Source organism: Zootermopsis nevadensis, unplaced genomic scaffold, assembly GCF_977971745.1.
Source record: "Zootermopsis nevadensis isolate Lab colony 2312 unplaced genomic scaffold, Znev_1.0 Znev_ptg000012l, whole genome shotgun sequence".
Taxonomy (NCBI): Eukaryota; Metazoa; Arthropoda; class Insecta; order Blattodea; family Termopsidae; genus Zootermopsis; species Zootermopsis nevadensis.
Window position 1 is genome coordinate 4,870,399 of NW_028259144.1, and position 25,338 is coordinate 4,895,736.

The 25,338-nt window shown below is 37.9% G+C and overlaps 4 protein-coding genes and 1 long non-coding RNA gene across 7 annotated transcripts; 3 read left to right on the forward strand and 2 right to left on the reverse strand.

The window, feature by feature from the left end:
• Positions 1–3,676: 3,676 nt before the first annotated feature.
• Positions 3,677–5,074, reverse strand: mRpL46 (mitochondrial ribosomal protein L46). The gene has a single exon (XM_022085726.2). The coding sequence runs from the start codon at positions 4,861–4,863 to the stop codon at positions 4,069–4,071; it is 795 nt and encodes a 264-aa protein (XP_021941418.1). The 5' UTR covers positions 4,864–5,074; the 3' UTR covers positions 3,677–4,068.
• A 3,006-nt stretch (positions 5,075–8,080) lies between these two features.
• On the forward strand, positions 8,081–13,250 carry LOC110840589 (lysozyme). 2 transcript variants are annotated; one of them, XM_022085728.2, is made up of 4 exons: positions 8,081–8,227; positions 10,244–10,423; positions 12,520–12,593; positions 12,884–13,250. In XM_022085728.2, exons 1-4 carry the CDS (start codon positions 8,152–8,154, stop codon positions 13,031–13,033), a joined length of 480 nt encoding a protein of 159 aa, XP_021941420.1. In that variant the 5' UTR covers positions 8,081–8,151; the 3' UTR covers positions 13,034–13,250. The 2 variants fall into 2 exon arrangements, with proteins under 2 accessions (XP_021941420.1, XP_021941419.1); XM_022085727.2 differs by lacking the exon at positions 8,081–8,227 and adding an exon at positions 9,969–10,121.
• Positions 13,251–13,956: 706 nt separating this feature from the next.
• LOC147873947 (uncharacterized) lies at positions 13,957–18,232 on the forward strand. Its single transcript, XR_015534903.1, has 2 exons — positions 13,957–14,580; positions 14,700–18,232. It is a non-coding gene; the product is annotated as an uncharacterized LOC147873947 (long non-coding RNA).
• Positions 15,662–20,947, reverse strand: eEF1beta (elongation factor 1-beta). Of its 2 annotated transcripts, none has more exons than XM_022085719.2 (4): positions 20,856–20,947; positions 18,012–18,231; positions 17,159–17,348; positions 15,662–15,879 (listed from the first exon to the last, which is right to left on the reverse strand). In XM_022085719.2, exons 1-4 carry the CDS (start codon positions 20,945–20,947, stop codon positions 15,725–15,727), a joined length of 657 nt encoding a protein of 218 aa, XP_021941411.1. In that variant the 3' UTR covers positions 15,662–15,724. The 2 variants fall into 2 exon arrangements, with proteins under 2 accessions (XP_021941411.1, XP_021941412.1); XM_022085720.2 differs by lacking the exon at positions 20,856–20,947 and adding an exon at positions 20,531–20,757.
• A 195-nt stretch (positions 20,948–21,142) lies between these two features.
• LOC110840584 (BRISC and BRCA1-A complex member 2) lies at positions 21,143–24,408 on the forward strand. The gene is made up of 3 exons (XM_022085717.2): positions 21,143–21,277; positions 21,535–21,848; positions 22,918–24,408. Exons 1-3 carry the CDS (start codon positions 21,196–21,198, stop codon positions 23,686–23,688), a joined length of 1,167 nt encoding a protein of 388 aa, XP_021941409.1. The 5' UTR covers positions 21,143–21,195; the 3' UTR covers positions 23,689–24,408.
• The last annotated feature ends 930 nt before the right edge of the window (positions 24,409–25,338 follow it).

Sequence of the window (25,338 nt, forward strand, 5' to 3'; positions counted from 1 at the left end):
GACAAGTCGCATGTCCCAAGTCGCGAGAAGTCTCACGTCCCAAACCTTTAGAAGTCACATGTCCCAAGTATTGAGAAGTCGCATATCCCAAGTTGTGAGAAGTCACATGTCCCAAGTTGTGAGATGTCACATGTCCCAAGTCTTGAGAAGTCGCATGTTCCAAGTTTTGAGAAGTCACATGTCCCAATTCTTGAGAAGTCGCATGTCTAAACTCTCCCCAAGAGATGCCTGCGAGACGGTGAATGCCTCACCGTCTCTGCCGGACTCGGCCTCTGTCTCACGCGGTTGCTGCCTGCCTAAGTGTGTGCACCTACTGGCCTGTGCAGGACTCCGTCTCTGCCGGCCAGGTTCTCTACCCTACGTGTTGTCTGACGCACCAGAGCTTTTTAGAGGCGTCACGTCAGAGCCGTGTCATACAGAGACCGGTCTGTGCAAGAGACCAAGTCAGGCACAGACCGCATTCGTCATAGACACTATTTTTGAAGATAAAAATTTAAATATGAAATTTTTGAAATTTTTTCAGTTATGTGCGCTTTTTAGTCGATTTGCAGCATTTTTTTATTTTTTGTAAATGTTGAAACCGTTCTCTCACGCAAAGACTGCAAAGACCTAGTCTATCAGACACCTAGTGATACAGAGACAAAGTCCAGTAAATTGTGTCAGAAAATATGTACTGATTTGTGACTTGTGTGGAAACACCAAACAAAATACTTTGGATTATCCATGATTTTCAATTATTCGTGTGCCTTGTGGGAGTTTACTTTGTAAGGCCTAAACTTCAAATCGCAGGAAAACAAAATCGTTTCATTTCTAATGCTGTCACGTTTTATATTCCAGTAAATACGGTACAAACAAAGAAACTGTAAATGTCACCAACTTTACTATTCAAACATTCCAAGCATCGTCCAAAGAGGAACCATTTTAAGACTTGTGAAATGACACTGTAACTTATAGGTAAATTTAATTCCATTTAAAATAGGTGCCTGAACACAGAACAAACGATTTGAGACACACTATACACCTGCAAAACCTTTGTGGGACTCTATAGATACATAACGTACAAGCTCATTTCTATCATAATTGAGTAGGAACATGCATTAAATCATAAACATTCATTGCTTACACCCACCCTTCTATTCCATTTTAATGTATCTATTTACAATTAAAACACTCACCTCTGTTTCTTTTTAAAACCAATTCAGAACTTACCATCATTTCTACCTTCATCAGATCATACTTGCTTTTGCTGATTACGTCTTCTACAAACGGCTGTCGAATGATCTAAACATGAAGAAGACATATTGTACAGTAAAGAATACAAATAGTTTTCAACTGACAATATTTCATAACCTAAATGCAAGTCTGTAACTTGACGCAGTAGAGTAACACTATAAAGACACTATGAAATGTTTAAACAATGAACATTTAATTTTCAATGACAATGAAAACATGGAACTGATAACAAACACACAAGCAAGAAATTTCCATGTGACAATTAGTCAGAGTTTGTATAACTGTAATCAACTGTGCTCACCTCACTTATCTGCATCATTTGAGTGCATTTGGCCTTCAGACTTCCTAAACACCAGGATTATGAATTTGAATTTGGTGCAGGATATAAACATTTATCTAACACAATTTTTTGTCTTGTCCTCTTCACAAAAGAAGCCTGAGCACAGTAGGAGTTCTATTAATTGTCTGAATAAAAACTCAGAAAAACTTCTACACAAGAATCCATAGCTCACATCAAGATGTCCCACAAAGAAGAATGTTTTCACACACAAATTATTGCTGGGAGGTATCACAATACAAAGAAGTTTTAATGAGCATATTTCTTAACCATCTCATTCATTTGACTGGTTGCAAAAGTAGAGGCAAATATATCACCTTGCTTATAAGGAAACTGTACTTTCAATTAATGTACATGTAGTTACAAATGTATTGTAACGTCGACGCCTATTAACTATTGCAATGGGATCCACATACAAACCTCATGTGTTATGAAAATCTAATCATGACAGCACAGTGCGCAGAGTATCTTGGCTGCAGGCTGGACAAAGCATGATCAATTCCCAGCAGGACCAAAAGTCTTTTCTCCATAACATCTGGGCTGACTCCAGTACATTCAGTCACCTATCCAGTGACTGCCAGGGATCTTTCCCCAGGGTGAATCTTCAGGTGCCTGTAGCTAACCACACACCTGTTATTCAATAAATTTATGAATGCATGGAGCTATACCTCCACTCCCCAAATGTCTGCATACCATTTCAGTTAGTAAGACACTAAGGATGAATGCTTATACATTTATTTCATCATCAAAGATATTTCAATGATTGTGAGTGGAATCATCTTTTTTAAGTCAATGCCCATCTTTAGCACAACTTGACACTACAATCAGCCTATGAAGTTCAAGATCTACATTACAAACTGCAATCAGTTTTATGTACCAAACTCTAGAGTCCAGTTTTGTTATATATTTTCCCATATGCAAACAACTAAGAATCTTCCACTGAGCAGATTATATAGCTGCATTCTGGATTACAAATAAGATAAGATTATAGCCTATCCCAATTCATTTTTGTGGTACAGTCCACAGACCAGGAGAAAACTCCTGTTAGGAATTCAATATACGCGCATGCGCAAGATTTCGCGGTGAGTGACGACCCATCCTAAAAGCATTTGTTCCACAACCACTGAACGAACAACAGACGACAGACTTTCATGTGTTCTAATGGGTACAGCTTTAAGATTACCTCACAGAGGCACAGTGATTTAATCTAGAATATTATGACAACACCCGCAGAACACATTACAAGTGCGCTCACTACACGCTACTCTTAACGGCTTGATGTTTTCAGTCTGTGTGTAGTAGAGTAAAACTCTGACGTATCACACTTTCCACCAATAGCAGCCCTCTAGTCCACCTGATGGTAAACATTCCCCCTGCACCGCCCTAGAAATGACTTCCCCCAGCAGGGTTTTTCTCCTGGTCTGTGGACAGTACCTTGTCTCTCCTGAATGTAATTTCAGATATATATATATATATATATATATATATATATATATATATATATATATATATATATATATACATATAAGGAGACTTTTGTCCACATCAAGTATATCATAAAAATGTGTTAGTAATAAGAAAAGTACTGAATGTGGAGTTGAACACGAGAAACAGCACAGAGTTACAGTCTTGCACTTTGGTGGGGGAAGAACTGGGGTTACTTGCTTTAACATTCACTACCTCTGCATTTTACCCATATTATTATTCATTGGCTTTGTATAATTCTGAGAATAAACAGCAGTAATAAGATGATCTGTGAAATGGTGAAGAAATGTTTTCTTTATGATATTGACTGAATTCTTGAATATTTAGATGAGCTTCAGCCTGAAAATGGATTATCTTACAAAAGATCCAGATTCCATTATCATGTACAACTCATGTTTTAAATATTTTGATATGGCAAATACTGGATGAAATGCAAGGAAACATAATTTGTCTCTACGCAGTGTGATTAACTCTGTAATAGTACTTTTTTTTCTATAGCCTGAGTGAACATCCTATTGGTGATTACCTCTTTTAATGCTGGGAAAATTATTTAAATTGAGAGTTTCATTTGCTTCCGGAATTATGGCATTAGTAGAGACTGAAATTTCACAAGGCACAGGAGCAATTATAAAGTTGTTTATTCTTCCATACATATACACTTTGATATGTAGACTAGCACAAGCTCTCTCACACACAAAGAGTCTTTCAGAAAGTCAGTTCAGACCATGGCAATTAAAAATTTTGTCAAATAAATGAGTATTTGACATATTCATACCAAACAGTGGGAAAAGAATGTACACACATAATTGTAATTTAGAAATTAGCAGTTTTACAAACTTTTTACACATATACATACTTCACAAAATGATACATATAAGGCATTACTTGTTTGAAATCTGTGCCATGTTCACAAGTACATACATGCTACACACGACATGTTTTCAACTAGAACTTAAAAAAATGCTGACAACCTAATTATTTTAAATGGTTATTATGAAACAACTAGAACATTTTTATTCATCAATTAAAAACTGACTAATGTTTTTGTAATACTTTTGGGGTACACTAGACATAAGTTCCTCTCTCCCTAGCCATTTGAATTCTTTACATTTTAGTCTGTTATGTTCCAAATGCCCTGCAATGTACTGTGCCTTGAAGAAAAATACTTTAGCACCAACTGATGTTTCTTCAGTTGTCTCTCTAAACCTTTTTGGATACTTATACTTATAAACACCACAAGGAGCATTTCCAAAGAACTTGACTGTCAAATCCATACCACACTGTTCTTTCAGTACCCTTTCTGCTGTCTGTAGCATAGTTTCTCCATCCATTCGTAATCCTTGAGGCATGATCCAAACTTTCTGATCCCACTGCTTTTGTTGAACTACAAGCAACAAATGTCTGTCTAATTTCCTTACAAGGCTCTGAAGATCATCTGTTTTATCTGCTTCTGTTACTCGAGATCCAAACAAAAATTTGTTATATTCATCAACAGAGGCATCCTCAAAGTCTTGTGCAGTTTGTTGCAGTGCAAGATCTATATCTAAGTCACACGATTTACTCTTTAACATCTCAGCCTGCAACATATCCTTCTCTAACCTCATTTCATGATCACTTTTGTGACTGTTCTCTAACTCAATACGTGCAAGCATTTTTGAAAAGTTTTTTTCAGTTTCATTCATCTCTCTGGAAATCACTGGCTTCCTTTCCAAACAAACAGCACTCATTAGATCCCACCTTCCTTTACCAAGTGCTTTAACTAATGTGCTATATAAGCACGATCTGATTTTCATTTGTACTATATTCATTTTGAAATACTGTCACAGATTTACAACTATACTACACGCTGTCTTCAAAAAATTCAACACAGCCTCTGTTGTTGCATTCGCCATCAACACAACATACGCAAATCCATTCACCATGCCTTTGCATTATCTCTTTGCCAAATGAGCTTATTATATGATCTCATGACATGGAATTCATAATTTCTTCCATGCCGCGGAAGGAAAGTGTAAGTTACATATAGATGCATAAATTAGAAGCTGTAGCTTATTTCCCAATAGTGGCGAAATTCTTAAATTGGCTATTAGAAGGCAAATTATAACATTGATATACAATCGCTGCCATGAACGTAGTGACACGTGCCATCTATCTCCTAGAGAGAAATACACAACGGTGGTGGGATGATGGTACCGGTGTTCAGTCGGTAAAAAAGTTAAATAGTGGTGAAATTTTAATAGCCGTGCGAGGTGGTCATGACGTTAAATGTGGTCTTTTGGTTTGTGACGTCCTTTAGTCTTGAAGGAAATACGAACGTTTCAGAGGAAAGTGTACGCCGCATGTTCAGCATTCTTTCAAAATGCTGATAACCACCTACAAGGCTACAAATCATCACGACCCGTAAGGCTACAATAGACAGGTTAACTGTTAGCCTGTGAAAAATGTCTCCCCATGATCAAACTCATACAACGCAGTGAATAACTCTGAAACCCTGCAACTGGTAACTGCTTAGGAACTTCCGCCAACTTTAACCTAAAAATAAATGTATGTAAACAGGTTTGGGCTATGTCGTGGAACTGAAACGCCCGAACGTAGATGAACGACAAATGTGAATAAAACACAGATAAAATAACAAGGGTCGGAGATTAATTGAAATTTGTTTAGACGTTACTTAAAATAAGTACGCATCGGTAAACATTCAATATGTTACGCACTTCCCATTCGGAACAACCTAAGACAAGAAAATGATTTATTGTAGTTGCGTTTCAACTCCACTTCGAAAAATTAGGATGTATAAGATTAAATGTGACACATGCTTTTGATGTTAATTTGTTGTTAAAAAATATAAATACGACAGAGAACACAGAAAATCTAGTAGGTTTATAAATATAAATATTGATTCGTAAGTACGTAATTAAACAGCTGAGAAAAATGTTTCTTCCAAAGAAACTACGAACTAGATAAAAATTCAGTCCGGTCCGAGGAGAAATTCAAATGTGACTCCTTATTAATATGTAACATCTCATATATGTCACAAAAATAATGGAATACATAAAATCAAAATGTTGATCAAAATCCAAGTGGCTGGGTCCCTAGCGCATGTATATACTACTCTGTTCTTTTTGCAAGAGGTTTTTTTAACGATGCTGTCAGTAGCTTAGAAAAAAACTACAAAATAGTAGGATTATTGATAAATGATTAATTTAAATTAACACGGAATGAAGCGGTCGCTTATTTATCACCAAACACAATACACTCGCCTTATGACCTTGAGCATGGACTCCGCGAGCGAAATCCGTTTTGCAGCTGTCTCTCTCTCTCTCTCTCTCTCTCTCTCTCTCTCTCTCTCTCTGCGTAAGTAGCCTGTCGTCTTGTTGCATGCATGTCTCGTTATATGACGAATTCGTCATGAATATGGAACAAGATCTTTGGTCTTACTTGAGAAATGATGAAAGAAGTCGAGGGTGTAATTGAATGTCAACTGGTTCATCTTCGTCGCCAACAGAAGGTGAAGGTTAAATTCTTGTAGACCCCACATCTTGATTGCCCCATCCAAATCCCTAACATCCGGAAAGAGATTTGTTAATTCAAGGAACTGCTCTAGTTAGACTCACTTCTGACACAAAAAAGCTTGCCCCCTATTCTTTTATTACTGCTGTTTGTGACAGTAACAAGCGTTTCGCTGAAAAGCTGTCATTAAAGAACAAACTTCTTTCCAGTGTCCTGTTCTAATTTCAACAACGCTCCTTGAACAGGTGGTCTCCCTCTCTCTTTCTGAATACAACACAGAACGTGGACAAAAGAGAGTAGTAGCAAACAAAAGCATTACAAAATTACGTGAAGACGTTTTGTACTCTTTCCCTATTATTAAATCAAGCCGGATGAGACAGGCTGAGTAGAGGTTACAGCACGAACGGGGAAAACAGGACAACAACATTTTGTAGTTTGCTGTTTGGAAAATCCAAATGGGAAATTTCTATGGGTAAACCTAGATTATGTATGGGAGTATAATGTTTAAACTGATCCTATAGATATAGGTTGTAAGAATTATATTAAATCAATTGCGGTAGATTAGGTTAGGTTTCGTTTGGTTACGCTAGATTACGCTAGGGTACGCTAGAGTACTTTTGGTTCGATCAGGCTGTGATTCACCTGATTTGGTTAGGTTAGGTTTTCAACACCAAGGTCAGTTGCATCTCACATCAAAATCTACGAGTGACTTAAATTTAAGCCTAAATGAACATAGAATTGATTCAATGCTTTGTTAGATCAACAAACAGCATTTTCTTGACTTTCGTCTTCTTAAGTCCGTCCGTCTTAACCTATCGATGTTTCCATGTAGGCCTAATTTGAAACTTACCGTGACAAATTACTGACTTGTCGGTAAACACTGGTAATCGGGACTGTATCTTCAACATTGCCAAGGTAAATAGTTGGTTGATTATTTGTTAGATTAAATCGGAAAGGAATAGGAAAAAACGATGATACATCGATGTATCAGCTCCTGTTATAAAACATAAAGGCGAATTTGTTAACAGAGACAAAATGCATTGTTGTAAGTAACGAATTAAGTAATTAAGCAACAGACTCTGCAGCTAAGGTCGTCATTCAGCGGCGTAGGCTCAAGTGATGAAAAACTGACAGCTTTTCGGGAACCCGGAGGTACATAATCGTCTCCACAAATGTACAATAAAAGTCCAACACTGGAGCCAGTTACTTCTTCATAAGCTGTTTCTTTAACGTTCTTTAAACGGTCCTACCAGGGCGATGAGGGAGTCTCTTCCAGAAAATATCCATCTTCATTCTACCGTGAGAACCTGAAATCTCACCATGCATTTCTTGTTTCTCCATTCGTGCTGCAAGTCCTGGTCCGTTTAACGTAAAGAACGTAAATTACGATGAGGCTTGTCGCTCTGTTGTTTCGACAGAGTTCCCTTGAAGGCAGTGCACATCAACGAGACAGGTAGCTGAGAATGCTTGTAAATGGTAACGCCCGGGGTTTCTTGACACCGGGGAAACAGGAACAAGAGTTGGGGCGTGGGTAGCCAGTCGTATATATGGAGTGAGTTCTGTGATCAGAACATAGTCACAGAGGTATGGACCAGACCGGCGCTAGATACGTGCTGCTTGTCTTGCTAGCTGTTGCCACCACGTGGGGTCTTCTAGCTCCAGGTAACCAACCAAGTGGTTGGATCCATCTTATTCAGAAAGACACCTTCGTTTCATAGCGTGGGCTAATTAACAACGATTTTAAGTGGTATTTGTGATTACGTTCTGGTAACCGATTTGTTCAGTTACCTTTCTAAGAAACGTAAATGATTAAAATTCATTAACCACTCTATCTGTTGTATTTGGGTGTGTTGTTCTTTGTATGATGGAAAGCAGATTGAGGCAATTTGTCTGGCAAGGGGGCTTGCATCAAGAATGCGACAATCACCTATCAATTTAGACGATTTGTAATTGGACTGCAGAAATTCTTACGCATCGTGGAGTTCGGTTTACACGCATGCGCGTTACTGACGGAACAGCAAGGACCTCTGTAAAGTCGGTAAATTTCTGCCACACTACACGGCGCAACATCCCAGAAGAAAATCGACCAAGTTCACAATCGCCAACGTGAGAATCAGAAATCTCGTCTTTTAAACGTTTCTTAAATTAAGTAGTACAGCCAAATGCAAGTGTCAAGCATTTAAAGTTGCGTTACAACTTAGTCATCTACTTATTTAGTATGCAACGAGTCTGACTGTCGCGTAAGCGGAAATGTATTCACACCTGAGTGTCCAAAACAGGATATTCATTACTTCTTGATGACGTTGCTATGGTAATATCCTGTTAGAGACATGAAAAGGAAAGTAGCTCAGACAACTAGGTTGGCGTGTGACTCAACTGACTTCTTCGTCATCCGCTGCTCCACACATGAAGTATCGATTTCTTTGGCCGGTCGCAGTTTCATAACCCATGCAGTGTGTCAACATTTCCGTGTCATTTTCGAGATTGTCAGTCACCGTATTCATCAGCACACACCCTCCAATCTGAGGGTCCCACCGCCAATTTACCTTTCACACGCAGATGAAACACGTCTTAACGATCGAGAACATTTATTTCTAGAATCGATCCAGAAATCAAAGATAAACCTATAAAATCTGTGGACGTTGATTGGTGAGGATCAGGAAGGTACCAAGTCGTAGCTACTATTACTATTTAAATATGCTTTAAATACCTGAGAGATATAACAAAAGCCTCAAACAGAAGTTTATCAACGTTCCTAAAAACAGAAAATCTCTATAGGAAAGACTGATATCACGATTTCATAAAATACAAGGAAAATTACATTTTGGTCGAAGCTTTGCATCTAAATCGATGTAAAATAGCAAAGCTTTTAAAAGACATGTGAGTACGTACAACTTCCTACGCTTGAAATTTCTGGCATTTCTAAATAAGTACCTGGTTTACAGGTTCTGCAGGCGACATAAACAGTTATCACTGGACTATAAAAAGTTAAGTTTAATTAATTGTTTACGTCCTACACACACTTAGCAATGTGGAAACAGCAGGCATCAGGCTCTTCGATTGGAATTACGCCAAAAGTGTAGTACATGCTTCCTGTATAAGTGCATCAATAGAATACGAAATAATTTCTAAGTTCTGTAGCATCAAGGACGTTTATGCGCAGTGGATTGGAGGGCGAAGGGGCGAAGAGAATGCTAATCGATATTGGACTCGATGCGTTGAGAAAACCCTTGACTAAATTCATTCTCGTCATAAACCTACTGAAACCCCGAATTGTGACAACTTTAAAATCCTTTCTTAATCTTCTCCTCCCATCTCCTTCTCAGTCAAGTGACTGTTTTTAATTAGATTACCCCACCAAAATAATGTACAATTCAAGCTGCATGCCTAGTCTATCATAATGTTCAAGTGGTCTTTTACAAAGAAGTTACGAAGAACAAATTAGGGCTCTTGGAACAGCATCCTGTAGTGATGGACGCTTGCCACGGTCGGAAGGTTATTGACCGAACCCTAATCGACAGACGTCAACCCACGTTACGTACTGTACTTAACCCAAGTCCGTGTACAACTTCAACAGCTGAGAATTATAACAAAATTATGATTGTGATATCTGAATCTTCTTCAGCAAAGTTAGTATTTGACAGCTCGAAAAACCAGCTGAATTATTCGCTATTTCAGGGCGGCAGAATTCTCTCGGTTTGGAGCTTTGCATGGGATGCATCTGTGAAGCAACATCCAACTGCAATCTCACATTTCACTGCACTAGGGGCTTTTGTGGTCCATTCCTCATCTCTCAGCTATACTGGAAAGAGGCTGGTCGACCAGTGATTCCGGGTGACCATCAAAACAAGAAAGGAGGTAAGAATTTACTTCTTCTAGCATTGTTTCCATTTTATACGGGTAGATGGCGTAGTTAAATGTATAACAGCAAATAAAGTTTAATTTTCTGTCTTCTAAATATCATGTCCACATCAAAATGCATTACTTATCTCAGTATTATTGATGGTTGTGACAATGAAAATAAACAACATGTGTCCTTGCTAGAAACGTGGATTAAAACATATACTAGGAACTTGCCATTGGATCAGAGCCTGGCGCTAGACGCAATTCTGAGCTAATTAATATTTTTAAAGTATATTTTTGGCAGCCATGCACAAATGGATATCACACTTCAAATTGGAAAGGATGGCCACAATCTCTTGGCAATGTTTTATCTGAGGTTGTCGATTATGCCAGGCTTGTTTGTGTGGACCCCTCACTGCAGCAAGTCCCACAGGAAAATATCTGGCGGGGTTAAATCTTTGAACTTTGTTGGCCAGAGGTCTTTTGAGATAACCTAGCCTCCAGCGCGTATTTGCCAATTTGGAGCACTGAGTTCAGTTGTGCATGGACGAGGATTAAACGATTTAAGAGATATTTTACGCCGTGCGGTTGTCACAACTGAAATATGGCGCCATATTGTCACTAACGGCAAGCTGTTCTTGTAGCTTAACACAAAATATGTGTTTTCTCCAGACGGACGATTTCGAGCCAAAGATTGCAAGTAACTATGAAACCTGTTTATGAAATACGTTAGGAATGTCGACTGATTAAGTGTTAATATTGTCTGCTGACAATGAAAATGTTCCTGACATGTGTGAATCAGTTTTAAATGAAATTTGTAGTCTCTGATCATACAGTATGAAGTCTCGTGTTAACTTTAGTAAAAGGTTGAAACACGATTAGGCCTACATAACAATAATGTTATAAATCTTCAACAGTTCTCTGCTTGCATAAGCAACATTATTGAAATTAAATGTAAACGAGACTCGTAAATATGCAAGAAATGCAAATATGAGATTCATTTGGCAGTCAAGAGACGAGAACGAGTTGTAGAAAAAAAGGTGTTTACCAAAATGCCCACGAACCTATAACAGATCGTAACAGAACAGCATGTTTCAACGTAATTGTTAATGGCATTAGAATAAATGTTCGGACTCGATTTGAATCAATGACGAAATTACTTGATGAATTAATTTTTGTTTTCGGTTTATCACACCTAAAAAATCCCCGAAAAAACTACAAATATTTCCAAGATTGAAAAAAAATCTCTTCCTTTGATGAAGACTGATTTTCATTGTTGTGGACTACACAAAGAGTTCCAAGTGCACACGCCCTCAACAGCAGCTACCTGCTTCACATGTACGGTCTGAAGCTTTCACGGCGACTAAGTATAATGAATTCTTCTAGGGCTATCAGCACTATCTGGTGGTTCAACGGAGAACCATCTTCGTCTTCGTCCTCATAAAAACACCTCACACGGCTGGTAGCCTGAGAAGAATTCATTAAACTCCTTCACGTATTTCCGACAAGAAATTCATGTTCAAATTTATTGTTCAGGGAAAGAAGTGAAGTGAATAAAAATATTTTTATTCTACTGAGAATAATTACAACTATTCCTATAATTACCGCATTCATTAAACGACCTTGGCACGCGAATGCCTATCGAAATTGGTCTTCTTCCGATCGATAACGACCTTGCTTCGGCGATAGAATGTTCAGACGTAATGGGTGAATTCAATAGCAAGAAAACAGAGAGAGACATTTCTTACCGTGATTGAAAATTATATTCATACATTCGAATCATTTTGGAACGAAATGCTGTAGTTATGATCTTGATGGCAAAATCTTGCTAAACTTAACAATGTCTGTAATAGTATACGAGGTCAAAATAGCCCACAAGGGAGGAATTTACTTCAACGGAAAACAGGTGTATTGCGTGGGTGTTACTCACTCAAGCAAGAAATATGATGCAAAAAGTTGAAGACTAAACTGCACACTTAAAGTCCAGTTCTGTAATGTCTTATCATAAAATAACAGTAATAAATGTCAATGGGGCACTACAATGAATTTTACACAATAAAGGAACTAGGCCAAACTATTATTTTAAAGGCTTCCATTATGTTTTTTTACAGCGTACATTAGATGCGTCACCGAGCCTTACTGCGCAGCTGCAACGGTACGTCACTATTTGGCAAGATATGCTCAGGTAAGTTTAGAGAATAACAGCAATATACTTGCAACTGTCACAGGAACGTTCACCACGATGCATGATTGTTCAGTCATCTGACCTGCCGTGACTTTCAAAACAAGAATATTTTATCAATTTTTTTTAAATATAAGTTAACAATTTGTTATTCTTGTACCTAAGACGAATAAGCCAGAATAGTTGCTGGTAAATTGCCTCGCTACAGAGTAGGAGACTGGGATTCAATCACCAGTGTGGACAGAAATTTTGTTGCCACTGCCTTCTATATAATACATATTCTTTCCTTTCAGGACTGTAATGGTAATGGAAATATAGACTGTGATGATTTTGCCAGGATTCACTACATGGGCGGTCGGCAGTGCACTATAAGCATGGAGAACCTTGGATACTATCAAGTGTTCGGAGCGTGTCACAAAAGCATCCGACAACTCACTGGATAACTGGGCTTGTGTATGACTGATTTAAATTAAACAGTAAATATGATGTTAACACACATTCAAATAAAAAAAGAAGGTCGTCCAATTGCTGTGCTGGACACCTAAGTCAAACATGTAAATACGATTTTAACGCACCCTGGATTGTTAAAAAAAAGACGGTTGTCCATTAATAATTGTTGTGTTGGACACGAATGTCAAACTATTAAACAACTGTAACTCATTTCAGAATGTTACTTATTGAACACTCTTCAGACAGCTAAAAATTTACAGTGGAACCACGGTTCCGGAGAATTAGACGTAAATACGTCTATACGGAAAGGAAGTTTATATATTGGCTTTATTCTAAATATTACCTTTATACATGCTTTACAATTGAGTAAATTTTGAATAAGACTTTGCTTATTTAACCTGAATTAGTTACGCTTAAGATTGGTCTGTGATAGCTGAAATATGTTATAAAATTTGTACATTTTAGAGTATCAAACACCATATCTATACAAGATTTTGATCTAGTAGTACTACATTCAAAATTTGACATCAACATTAAACCAAACGTTTCCTCCATAAATTCCTTCTTTAAATCAATATTAAAATCTCCTGTCAATATTATCGGCATTGTGTTAGGATCTTCAGTCATCTTTGTATAATTTCTCAAATGACTCAAAATAAATCTCTTACAATCATCAATAGGTGTGTGGTTACAATTAAAACTTTTTCACCATTGGCCATACACTCTGCCGCACAGATATCACCTCTGTTTTCAGCTGCAACTATTCTGTAATCTTCTCCATCCTCCTTAGGTATCTTCATCAACAGATGTGGGGTAGCCATGATAGTTGCTCCATGTTTCTCGTAGATAGCCACTTCGCCTGCTCTTTGTTCGTCACGTGATGCATTTATAACCTTCAAAATTTACATTTTCATTGTTGTGCATCCACGTTTCTGTGAGCGCCAGGATATCGGTATCAGTTATCACTGTATCCGTTGCTATGTCTTGCACATGATTTTTTAAACTCTGTACGTTTAGAGTAGTCATTTTTAGATCACGAATACCAGCACTCCTTATGAATGTTCTCACCGAAGCAGTCAACGTGGGCAATATATGTGTTTCTAATCGCCTCAGCTCAGTCCTCTATCTTTGGATTGTTTGTTCCCTTGGCATGATAAAACACGAAGTCGTTGTTTCTGCTTGTGATGTACAAACCGTCCAACGACGTAACGCGAGAAAGGACAACGTAAACCAACTGATGATCTAGACTCTTGTTGTAGTTGAATACAATTTGTAGAAACGTACCACCCTGCGACTTATGAACCGTTAGAGCACCAGCTTCAACTAACGGGAATTGTAATCTTTTACATTTAAGTTGCCCGTTTTTAAATGTGATAGTGCCACTTCGTCTATTTAATGGTGTCCAATCATATTTTAGTACGTTTGGTTGTGAAGCTACGGTAGCACGACACTTTATTCTAGCCTTTTGTCCAGCAGATTTGGGCTCAACTTGCAACCACAACCGCTGCACACGATCGGGATGATCAGGATTATATTCAATGTACGTTAAAATTGCCATACTACCGTTAACCAAACCATCCTCTACATCCTCGTTGCTAGTAATCATATAAGGTTTCCCAACGCACAGCTTGATCACAAACGGCAATCCTCCCGTTTCAGCAACATTCATCTTGTGCAACTTGGAGCGCATGCTAGCCAACTGTTCTCGGTTTTGATACCCGCTAAAAACATCGTCTGCAACACAATCTACAGCAAGGTCTGTACTAAACACCGTCTTATTAAACTCCGAAACGTCTTCATTGCGATGGAATAATCTTATGGCTCCAGGAGCATCCAACATGGCTTGTTCAGGAGTTGTAAAACGGCTTTCTATCAGGCAGAAGACGATCGCCGTTTCCAATTTTGGTTAGTATGCTAGAAAATTGTATGTCACTTTGCCTCATTACTTGCATCAGAGGGAAAAACGACAGCGATTGCCAAAGATTAGCACCAGCCTTATACGTTCAGCATTAGTTTTTTTTTTTTTTTTAGAAACTTTTAGGTTCATTACTTAATACTTCTATGTTTTTACGTTTTCTGTACTGTCTCATATATTCTGTTTTATGGAGTCTTTTAGCTGCATTGTCATCCATCTTGTACATAGTATGACGCAACAAACTAACGCAACAACAGATTAATTAATAATTATTATACGATGCACATTTTGGGTGGCACATTGTGCATAACTCAAGGAATGAATCAAACCACATAAAACAGCGATGAGGGCTGCATACAGCCCATAAGTACGACATGCCTACATTAGACCAGCGTTATCATCATATGGCAGAGAAGCGTGGGCCATAATCGGTATTAGCTGAAATGCATTCATGAGACAAGCAACATTTTACATACAACCTTTGTAACCATAAGAGTCTAACAAGTAATAACAGAATGACAATAGAGAACAAATTGGAATAAATACACTGAAAGAAAAGCTCTGGTAAGACCTCCCAAAAACCTAAAATACCTCAACATAAAGGAAGAAAACTAGAAGAAAAAAAAATGTCTACTACGCACTGACCCTGAACAGACTTGGAAGGATTGTGATAATCACTTAGGGCTGTACGGTATCACAGCGTCGATAGTTTTTCAAAAATTATATATTTTGACAAAATAATTACAAAGTAATGGCATATAATTACAATTTAAATCTTATTGAAGGCAACAATATCAACAGACTGGACAAGTTCTTCAAACTTTTGAATCTCTTCAATCAAAAGATCCACAGAGACCTTCTCATCTTCAACGACGCACATGATCTGGAGCTTGTGGATTCCAAATCCCACAGGCACCATTTTGGCTACAGGAGCAAAAAGAAAGACACGTTTACTGCAACGAGCAACCTGCTTAACCGATCCGTAAACCTCGTCACACACGTTCGCTTAGTGCCGAGTTAATTTAAAGAATAAAAAGATATACCTCCATCCCACCTCTAGCGAGTGGTTCTTAGTACCTAGTGAAGCAATAGCTGTCAGTAGCTACATATAGGACAATGGCCAATAACATTGTGAGAGGGATTTTATGTCATGACACTTGGAATTCAAGAAAATCTTAACTTTCTAAACTTAGCCAAGTCAGCTACTGAATGTACATGAGATAAACAACGCCAAGGCAATGTCCTACGTAATCGATAACAAGCGAGCTACCCGAGCAGCATGGGGTGTCATATGAAGTGAGGGAATCAGTTGCTGTGTCCTACGTGAGAGACCGCAACTGAAGCACATGGACTTCCTCCGCATGCACCTTCTGTGTACTGCACGGTCAGAGCTTTCTTGCACATGCACCATATTGGCCAGCGCAGCGACTCGCGCGAAAATATCAAAATATTTGATCTCGGACTTTAGCCGCATTTAATTGCTCACGTAGGACAATGGGTAAGACAGAACGCAATACACACAGCTGAGCCATTACACCAGAGCCTAGCTCTTTTGAGGATGACATTTCTAATGAAAAGGAGACATAAATCACAGAGCACTGATGAGATTCTAGAATAACTGATACAAGCAGGAGGTAATTCATTACATTCTGAGATCCATAAACTTATTATTCTTTGCACAGAGTGCGTAACAAGAATACATTATGGGCTGGTCATGTCTGTCTTTCCATCCAGTCAATTCAACATGAGCATGCGCAAATTTGGATGAAATTTGATGTGGAGATTGTGCTACTCTGCATGAAGTGAACATCAAACTTTTGAATATCCTACGAGCGATGATAACAAAATGACAGATGAGGAAAGTTGAGGTAGACAATGAGGTTCTGTGCTCTGGTGGCCAAAGTAGGATTGTATTGTATATTAAAATATACTTTATCTACAATTCACAATTTGTTTTCCTGAAACACAGAACTCTAGGGTGGGTACCATCTTCATCATGGTTGTGAGTCAAGGAATCATGAAGTGCTAGTTAGAAACATGATAAGCATGGGAAAATGCAGACAAAATATCACCAAAAAAAGATATGGATTTTAGGTCCTTCCAGATTTGGGAATGCCAGATACAGGGTCTGACACCGTGATATGTTGTTGACTGAATTAATGTTCTGCACCATCACGTCACAGTGTAAGAACATGATACTCACAGGCACCCCAAAGTAAGCCGTCCATTGTGATGGTTCTGACACTGGCTTCCAACTCTTTCATATCGGTTTCATCATCCCAAGGCTTCACATCAAGGATGATACTGGATTTAGCAATTAAGGCAGGCTTTTTAGATTTCTTTTCTGCATAAGCCTTCAGCCGTTCTTCCCTGATCTTTGCTGCTTCAGCATCCTATTACGATACATTATATTGGTAAGTGATACACTAATTATTTATTCTGGAACTGTTTTCCAAAGTTGTGTACTTATACACATATTTCTTCATCAACCTCTCTTTAAAAACAAGTTATCCTACTAGAACATATATTTTTAATTACAGTTTTTCTTGATGAAAAAAGAAAGGGGCATAAATTGAATACAATTTTACAACACACACACACACAAACACATATATAAATTGATACAGTAAGATATTTATAAAAATGTTACATATTCTTCCATAATAGATTGCACCTGATGAAGTGTAACCAATCATGGCTAATTCTAGACCCATTTAAACTTCAGAAATCTCATGTAAACCCCCATGCAATGTGTTTATGGCTAGACCCAAATCATTTTCATAATCGTAATTAAATAGTCTTCAGCTTACCTATTCCCAGAAAATGCAACTTGATAACTGACTGACTGTAATACAACATTCTAGCTGAAGAGTGGACTGTAAGTACATTTTGACTATACGAAAGCTGTCGGGTCAAACCTGTATAAGGCCCACTCAGTTTTCAGTAAAAATATTTTACTTTGATTAATGAATCCTTGCATAAATCTCAAACTTCACATGTGAGAAAAATGTGCATAAACTACACAATGAAATCTAGAATACTTATGTCTGTCTTACATCTTCATCGGATCCAAACAAATCAATGTCGTCATCATCATTATTGGCTTTTGCCTCTCCACCAAAAGCTTTGGCCGACTTTTTCTCACCGGGTAATGTCTTGCATCCATCACCAAATGAATTTATATGATTATACCAACGCAGAAGATGAGGTGTTGCTGCAGTAGGTGGTTTTGCTAGTGACTCAAAAACACCAACATCAGCCTGAGTTGCCTGGAACCTACAGAATCAAAGCAGATAACAGTCATAAGACAAAAGTGAGTACAGTTCTGGGTTACACAAGTGAGGGTCCAGTTCCAGTCACTTCAGATTTGCTCATAACAATTTTGTACAGTGATGCCAACATAGCACAACTTCCAGCGACGAAATGCTAAATATAACGAATAAGCAATGGTGCATTACATGTACAAAACTTACTTTTTGTGAGCAGTAGCTGACTCTCCAGAATTTCTCTACACCCAAGCACATGTATGTTTGAACACCTCACTTAGAAGTATTGGCACTTCTGGTATGAATGTGTGATATTTGAAAAGATAAGAATGAATGTCAAGGCTGAGGGGTTAACACTACCGACTTATGTTCATGAGATCCCCGATTAAAATCTCAACCTGGAGACCACCTATTCTGGCAGACATTTTTCACAGTTTTCCTCAGTTCCTCCGACCAAACGCTGGGAACGTATCTGAAATTTTGCCATGAACATTTCCTTCTACATTTTTTCCAATTAATTTTTCATTAATCACAATATCATCAGCACTATACAGTCTGAGCTACTGAGTCTTGTTAAACAGACCCCAATAAACAAAATTAAATCAGTAAATGGAACCTCCACTGCTACTGCTGAACATTACTTTTGGCTTCTCAGCAACAGAATTTATATATTACCATGAAAATCCACCAAACATCAGGCTGATACGGGTTAAACCGTATGATGGTTTGTTACAGCTTACCACCAATAATAATCCCAGTGTTTCTCAAATGGAGTCTTCAAGCTGAGTAGATTCTATTCTCTCATTTTAATGATGTAGTGTTGCAAAGTTTTAAGCCTTTTAATCACATTTCTTACTTCCACACTGGAGTAAAAAATATGACAAAAAACTATGCCTTCTATTTATATATTAGTTAATTTTAATAAAATGTATAAGATTATTTTGGGGAGGGGGTTGCCAGTACCAGAAAGGTTGAGAAACACTGCTCTAAATGTTTCTGACAAAAGCTGATTCATTATGCAGCAATTATATCAGACACTGTATGGCAACCGTGGTATAATTAATATACCAATACACAGCAATTTGGATACTGGCTGTACCCATACCCTCAGGGAAATGATGGTGACAATATGGTTTTACCTATGTTTTATTCTTCGCACAATCTTCATTTTGGTGACAGTGGGGTGGGTCCGAACCTGAAACCCTAGTGGCATACGTGTTAATATGTTTACATTTAAAATAGCCTATCTAGGTGTTCTAGTAGTTAGTTCATATGTTTAACGTTCAAAGAGTTCTGGATTCTATCCTGACTACTATCTCTAACAATACTTGTTAGAATAGTGTCAACTTGTCATCTGAGGACAGCAGTGTACCCAGTTAACAATATCCTTGAATAAATGAGCAGTCTATAACAAAACTTCAGTGTATAGATACAATCAATCAAATGTGGTAACCATTCCCTTCACTAATTATGGCAGGTCTTTACTGAGAAAGTCCACACCAATGACCCCACCCCTCCCCTTTGAATAAATTTTGTCCCAAGGACCTATCATGTATACATGGTTAAAAGTGAGCAAACATCTCCCAACCATTATATCCAAGAGGCCACTAGATGAGTACAACCAGAAAGGGGTAACATACACACAGAAGTTAACATGCATGAATAATTTTGTTCCTGGCTGATGTGATAGGAACACAGAATTCCACAAATTATTGCTCACAAAAATGTCCCTATGAAACACCATATAAACTGTGTGAGAATAAAATTCAGCTAAACTAGCTTTTAAATACAAGCATATCACTAAATTCTTCAAAATGTAAACAGCAATTGCAACCTGTACTCTGTAGATGATTTTACCTCTGAAGATGGCTATCTCCTGGGTTGTTGGGCCGTGTAGTCTGGTAGAAGTTTACCGACGTTTCAGAGGTCCCTGCTGCCTCCGTCATCAGAGCGATGAAACGTCGGTAAACTTGTAGCACACTACACGGCGTACCAACCCAGAAGACAGCCATCTTCGGACCCACGGCCGTGGAAACTTAGATTTTACCTCTGTTGACAATTCGTAAGCTTTATGTATATCTGTATGCGAAATACGGTTTTGTGCTTGTATTGAAAATTCAGAAGTATATATATATATATCTGTATGTGAGATAAGTTTCGTACTTGTATTATGACATGTTCTACATCCTTAGTTTAGCCCGAAGACGGTTTAATGGAATGTGAATAAACTATAATACATTCTCTCTCATCCAAGGAACATTAACCTACAAAAACGACACGTGTTGAACACATTTTTATCAAAGACTTACCCTTCAACATAACTATGGTCTGCAAGAAATGCGTCCAAGGATTTAATACCTTGTTCAGTCTCTAAATTAAAAATTGCCATTTCAGTGGAAATAGAAATGTTAAATATATGTAACTCAATTACTCACTACAGAAATAACTGTTACAACACACCTCTAAAATGACCAGAGGACAAAAATTATTGGATTCGTAGTTAGCTATGATTAGATCACTTCCAACATCCAAAGATTAATATATGGAACTTTGCCCTACTTTACAACTTGGTTACGTCTGTTACAATGTACAGTCACAGGTTAACAATTCTCTAACCCTTCCAAATTAACTCACCAAAACACATGGATTGCTGTCTTGTAGTTACCTAGATGACAGTCATCTGCATTCACTGTATGATCAAACATGGCAGTGCTCACAGATGTCATAACGTGTGTTTGTATTCAGATTGTCGACACATTTAGAATTGTTGCTATGTTCTTAGGAGTACAATAGATGTTACAAGTTGTACATGTTCATGGGTTTGTAAGGTTACGATAAAAGAAAACAAGTGTGAGGTTGCTTATGCCCAGTGGGAGGTGCTCCAGCTTATGGTTTTGGTTAGTGAAAGAACAAGTGTTTCAGTTTTTGCCTTCGTTGTGCGGATTTTTCTGGCGAAACATACAGAAGTTCCAAAATGGATGTAAATGCTGTTCTTCAGTCATTTCATCCTAAAATGCAACCATATATAAAGGAGGTTTTGTACAGTGGAAACATTGGTATGTATCACTGTTGCAGCTAAAGACATGCAGTTTTATCTGTCTTGAAAACTAAAAATAAATAATTATCTCAATATCTCGGTTTTTGTACAAAGACCCCTCAACTTATATTGTTAAAAATTGTTAGTTGTAAAATGTATGAATAGTATTTCATACTATTGTCAGTTCTACTGTTGTCACCTACTCGTTACTTCTGACCCAGAATTTTCAAGTCAAATTAAATGTATCATATTTTCATTAGTTTCTTCTGTTTTCAGGGTTATGTGCAGGAAATTTGAAAGTTGATGATGTTCAGTCTGGGAGACCTACTATGGAAACATCAGATTGTGGTGATCGTTTCAAACTGATAATTCCATTTGCTGGCCAGTCTATCACTTGGGAGGTTGTATTTAATAGTATTTTACCACATTTCCCTCCAGACTTCTGCTTTGATGATGACACATTTCTCTCTGATCCTGAAGTAGAGATAATTGAAAAAAATGTACCAAGCCTTGCTAATTGGGACTGTCAAGATTCAAAGTCATTGTTACATGTCATCTGTGAACTTCTAGTTCTGTACAGAAAGCACCAGGTAAGTATCATCATATGAATAGTGTATTTTTTCATACACAGAAACAGTTCTTTGCTACTAGTTGGTAAGGTATCCATGAATGAGTGACACAGAATTTATGCTGCTTCTAAAGAAATTACATTTTAGTGTCCTAGTCCACAGTGAAGGGTCTTGCACTAAAATATCACATTTGTTCCTGTGTGACATCACCACATTCTTTCCTTGTTTTCTTTCTCCTCCTGGTCTCGATTTTTGTTCTTCCAGGAAAGTCATTAGTACTGTCTCAGTTTATTCTTTATGTCTGTTATTTTTTGAAGTATTCCATTCCAATTCTCATGAAGCAAGACGAAGTTCAATCACCAACCATGTTCATTGCAAGCCCTTTACCATGCCTATCAAGGTTGCTAGATACCACACTTTCAGGCAATCCTTTTATCTCAATACATTCCATAGCCATGTCCTAAATCACTGTTGGGAACTTGACCTGGAGGTCTTGTCTACATGTTCATCTGTGTGTTTCATCTCTGATTATAGATCAACTTCCATGAAGTCTACCTAGAAGTTGTCAATCTAGTTTTGCATATCAGTCAAATATAAGAGCCAGGTAGCACAGTCAGTATAGTGACTGAGTATGGGCTGGATGATTGGGGTTTGATCCCCAACACGGGTAGAGGATTTTCTTCTAGCCTATGCATCCACAGTGGATCTGGGGCCTGCCCAGACTCCTATCCAATGGATAATGGGGGTAAAGTGTGGCCGGGGCATGACACTGACCACTCACCCAAAGTGCTGAGGTTGAGAATAAGTAGGAGCTATACTGCCTCTCCCCCTGAGCACCTACATGGCATGTAGTGGGATAGCTTATCAGTCATATATAACTGCTTCACCCTGTTCAGGAACATTGGTTATAAGCAATTTAGATGTATCAGTATAAATGGTATCATCGAATACTTACATATGTAGCCATGATAATTTTGCCCCTAAGTGTGTTGCCTTGACATGGAAAGACCCATATATGTTGTAAATGACAAATGTTACAGTTTTACTAGTGATGTGGTTTTAGTGAGTCAATGTGGTGTTTGTTACACAGGTGTCACTGCTCGGGGACTACTCCAGACTTCAGTTTGAATACTCGTCACTTGTTTACCAGACTCCAGTGTGTGAAGATGATGTGGAAGTTCTGATTGGTAGCCGTAATACAAACATGAAGTCACGTCTGATGGGGGGCGCAGTAAACTTTCTGATTCGTCTTAAAGTAGATTTTTCTGATTTGCCTCCAGTTCAAACAGGTGATGATTCAGGTGAAAGTGCAGCTGTTTTGTTGGTCACATTTCATCAACCTGAAGGTAGTCGAATCACCCCACAACTGTATCTGTCACCACGCGTTGAAAGGGCACTCGGAGGCTCATCCTCCTTCCATCTGCCACCATTTCCATCTGGAAGTTGTTTGATGGACTATGTTCCCATTGTGGCTGAGCAACTGCGGGACAGAGTGTCTGCAATGTGCGTCGCCTACGAGAAGAAAAAAGAATATCTTGGAGCATTTTGTTACAGGATGGGGAAAGCCATGTTGGAGTTTGATGCAGTTTCTTTCTCTCGTTCCTCATTTCTCCTGGAGTGTCGAGATTTTTACTTTCTTCTTCATGTGTCACTACCCATGCATTTTCCTAGAGACCGACCTTCATTCATTCTGCAATCAGTCTATCATTCTTCATCTGGCAAACCATTCAAAAGTCTATGTGAAGATTATCCATACAGTCCTCGGTGGGATCCAAGTGAAATGGTGGAACGTGCATGTGGATATATCACTAGCTACGTTGAAGTGTTTCAGAAGAATTCAATTCAGAGCTGTCCTATTTAGATGAAAGGGTCCGCATATGCTGTCTTATTCTTACAGTACTGACACTGGTGATTTCAGTGAATATTTAACCACTTAACTACAAAAATGGTTGGCTGTTGTTTGATGTAACAAGTACACCTGTAAAAAGAGGTAAAAGAACCAAGCTCATACTGTGCATAGGAGTGAAAAACTTTCATAAGACATAAGGCAGAAGAGTCAGGTGTTGTATTACACACAATATTTTGCTCCAGTGTTAGGCATGTGTGCTATAATAAGGTGACCAATGTTATTTTTTGTTTGCGTATAATAAATATGTTTTAGTTTTGACAAAGCATGATTGGTATATGACATCATTAATACAAACAAGGAATTAAATTCCAATGAGTATTAGCTCAGTTGTGCACCGTTATGCTTACACTGTAGAATTTTTGAAAAGTTGGCAATGCTTTGGAATTTACTACACGACTGTTTTCAGCCAGAAAATTATCAACATTCTGGGATTCACATTGGATCTATAAATTATAACAACAGACACATTATTGTGATTGCTATTAGTATGTAATGTGTATTTCTATTAATGACCAGATGCATTGGCAGACACCACAAGTAGTTTGAAAGCAGCAATTCAGTTCTTTGACATAGTTTCACTACTCATCAGTAGATGTGCTACCAAAGTTTAAAAAAATATTTGACTGTATATCTGTATTTTGAAATAAAATTGAATTTTGTGAGTTTGATTTATGTAGTTGTATGTTTTTTTGTGAGGTGTAATAAGCACAAGTAAAACAATTATTTTTCAAGAAGTTTGACAGAAAATGTCACATGGTCACTTGTAGAGGGTCTGAATTACATGGTCAATGAGTTGTTATTCCTAGTCGTGTATCGTCAGCAACTAAATATATGATTAGTTGGTTCAGGATTTACAAACAACCAAAGTTCCTTTCTAAGTTTGTTACAGAGAGATGGATGCACAGAGGTAATGGGCACATTTTTTTGCAACTTTTAATACCTAAAATATGACAGGAACCTCTAAAATGTAAATGATTTAAGAAAATAACACAAGTAACAATGGCAAGAGGGGTAAAAGGTAATGCACATACTCTCAATAGAACTGTTTCCAAACAGTAGCAGCAGAGAGGGAGAGAAATAGTATAGCTGGTTAGGAGAAAACAAAAATTTATTTCTATACCTAACCAGACACCTCTGTGGTAGAGCTCTCCCAGCTTCTAGTGTAAATAATTAATTACATTTTGTTAAAAGGATGAAGTACTAGTCCATTCTTGCCCCATGTCAACAATAGCAGGTATAGGAAATACCTATCAGTTTACTTCTATATATTTAACAAACATGAATAATACACACCTGCTCATACATCCATTAATTGACGCGTCCTTCCATTTGACTGCTGTGTCTGCTGCATCTTGCTATCACTGTGAAACATCAAATAAATTTATAAAATGAAAAGAATGCTGACAAAGTGTAAAGTTTCAGTACTGTCCAACGGAACAATATGTGATGGCATGAACTTCTGTCTTTACCTTATTAAACCTGGAAAAAAAATGTTTCAAATGTCGCTGACCCACTGTTAGGTCCACCACAAAGGCATTCACAGGACATGAAGGCAAGCTTCACATCAATACCTTGACACAGAATACGGACGTAAATTGCCAG

Bases quoted from the DNA above. Each gene is read 5' to 3' on its own strand.
- mRpL46 (XM_022085726.2), bottom strand. From the start codon at position 4,863: ATGAATATAGTACAAATGAAAATCAGATCGTGCTTATATAGCACATTA.
- LOC110840589 (XM_022085727.2), top strand. From the start codon at position 10,037: ATGGACGCTTGCCACGGTCGGAAGGTTATTGACCGAACCCTAATCGAC. The intron at 10,122-10,243 runs GTCCGTGTACAA...TCGCTATTTCAG, and splicing joins ACGTACTGTACTTAACCCAA to GGCGGCAGAATTCTCTCGGT. The intron at 10,424-12,519 runs GTAAGAATTTAC...GTTTTTTTACAG, and splicing joins CCATCAAAACAAGAAAGGAG to CGTACATTAGATGCGTCACC.
- eEF1beta (XM_022085719.2), bottom strand. From the start codon at position 20,947: ATGACATCTGTGAGCACTGCCATGTTTGATCATACAGTGAATGCAGAT. The intron at 18,232-20,855 runs GTGAGTTAATTT...TTGATTCTGTAG, and splicing joins ACAGCAATCCATGTGTTTTG to GTTCCAGGCAACTCAGGCTG. The intron at 15,880-17,158 runs GTGAGTATCATG...TTGCTCCTGTAG, and splicing joins CGGCTTACTTTGGGGTGCCT to CCAAAATGGTGCCTGTGGGA.
- LOC110840584 (XM_022085717.2), top strand. From the start codon at position 21,196: ATGGATGTAAATGCTGTTCTTCAGTCATTTCATCCTAAAATGCAACCA. The intron at 21,278-21,534 runs GTATGTATCACT...TTCTGTTTTCAG, and splicing joins TTTGTACAGTGGAAACATTG to GGTTATGTGCAGGAAATTTG. The intron at 21,849-22,917 runs GTAAGTATCATC...TTTGTTACACAG, and splicing joins TTCTGTACAGAAAGCACCAG to GTGTCACTGCTCGGGGACTA.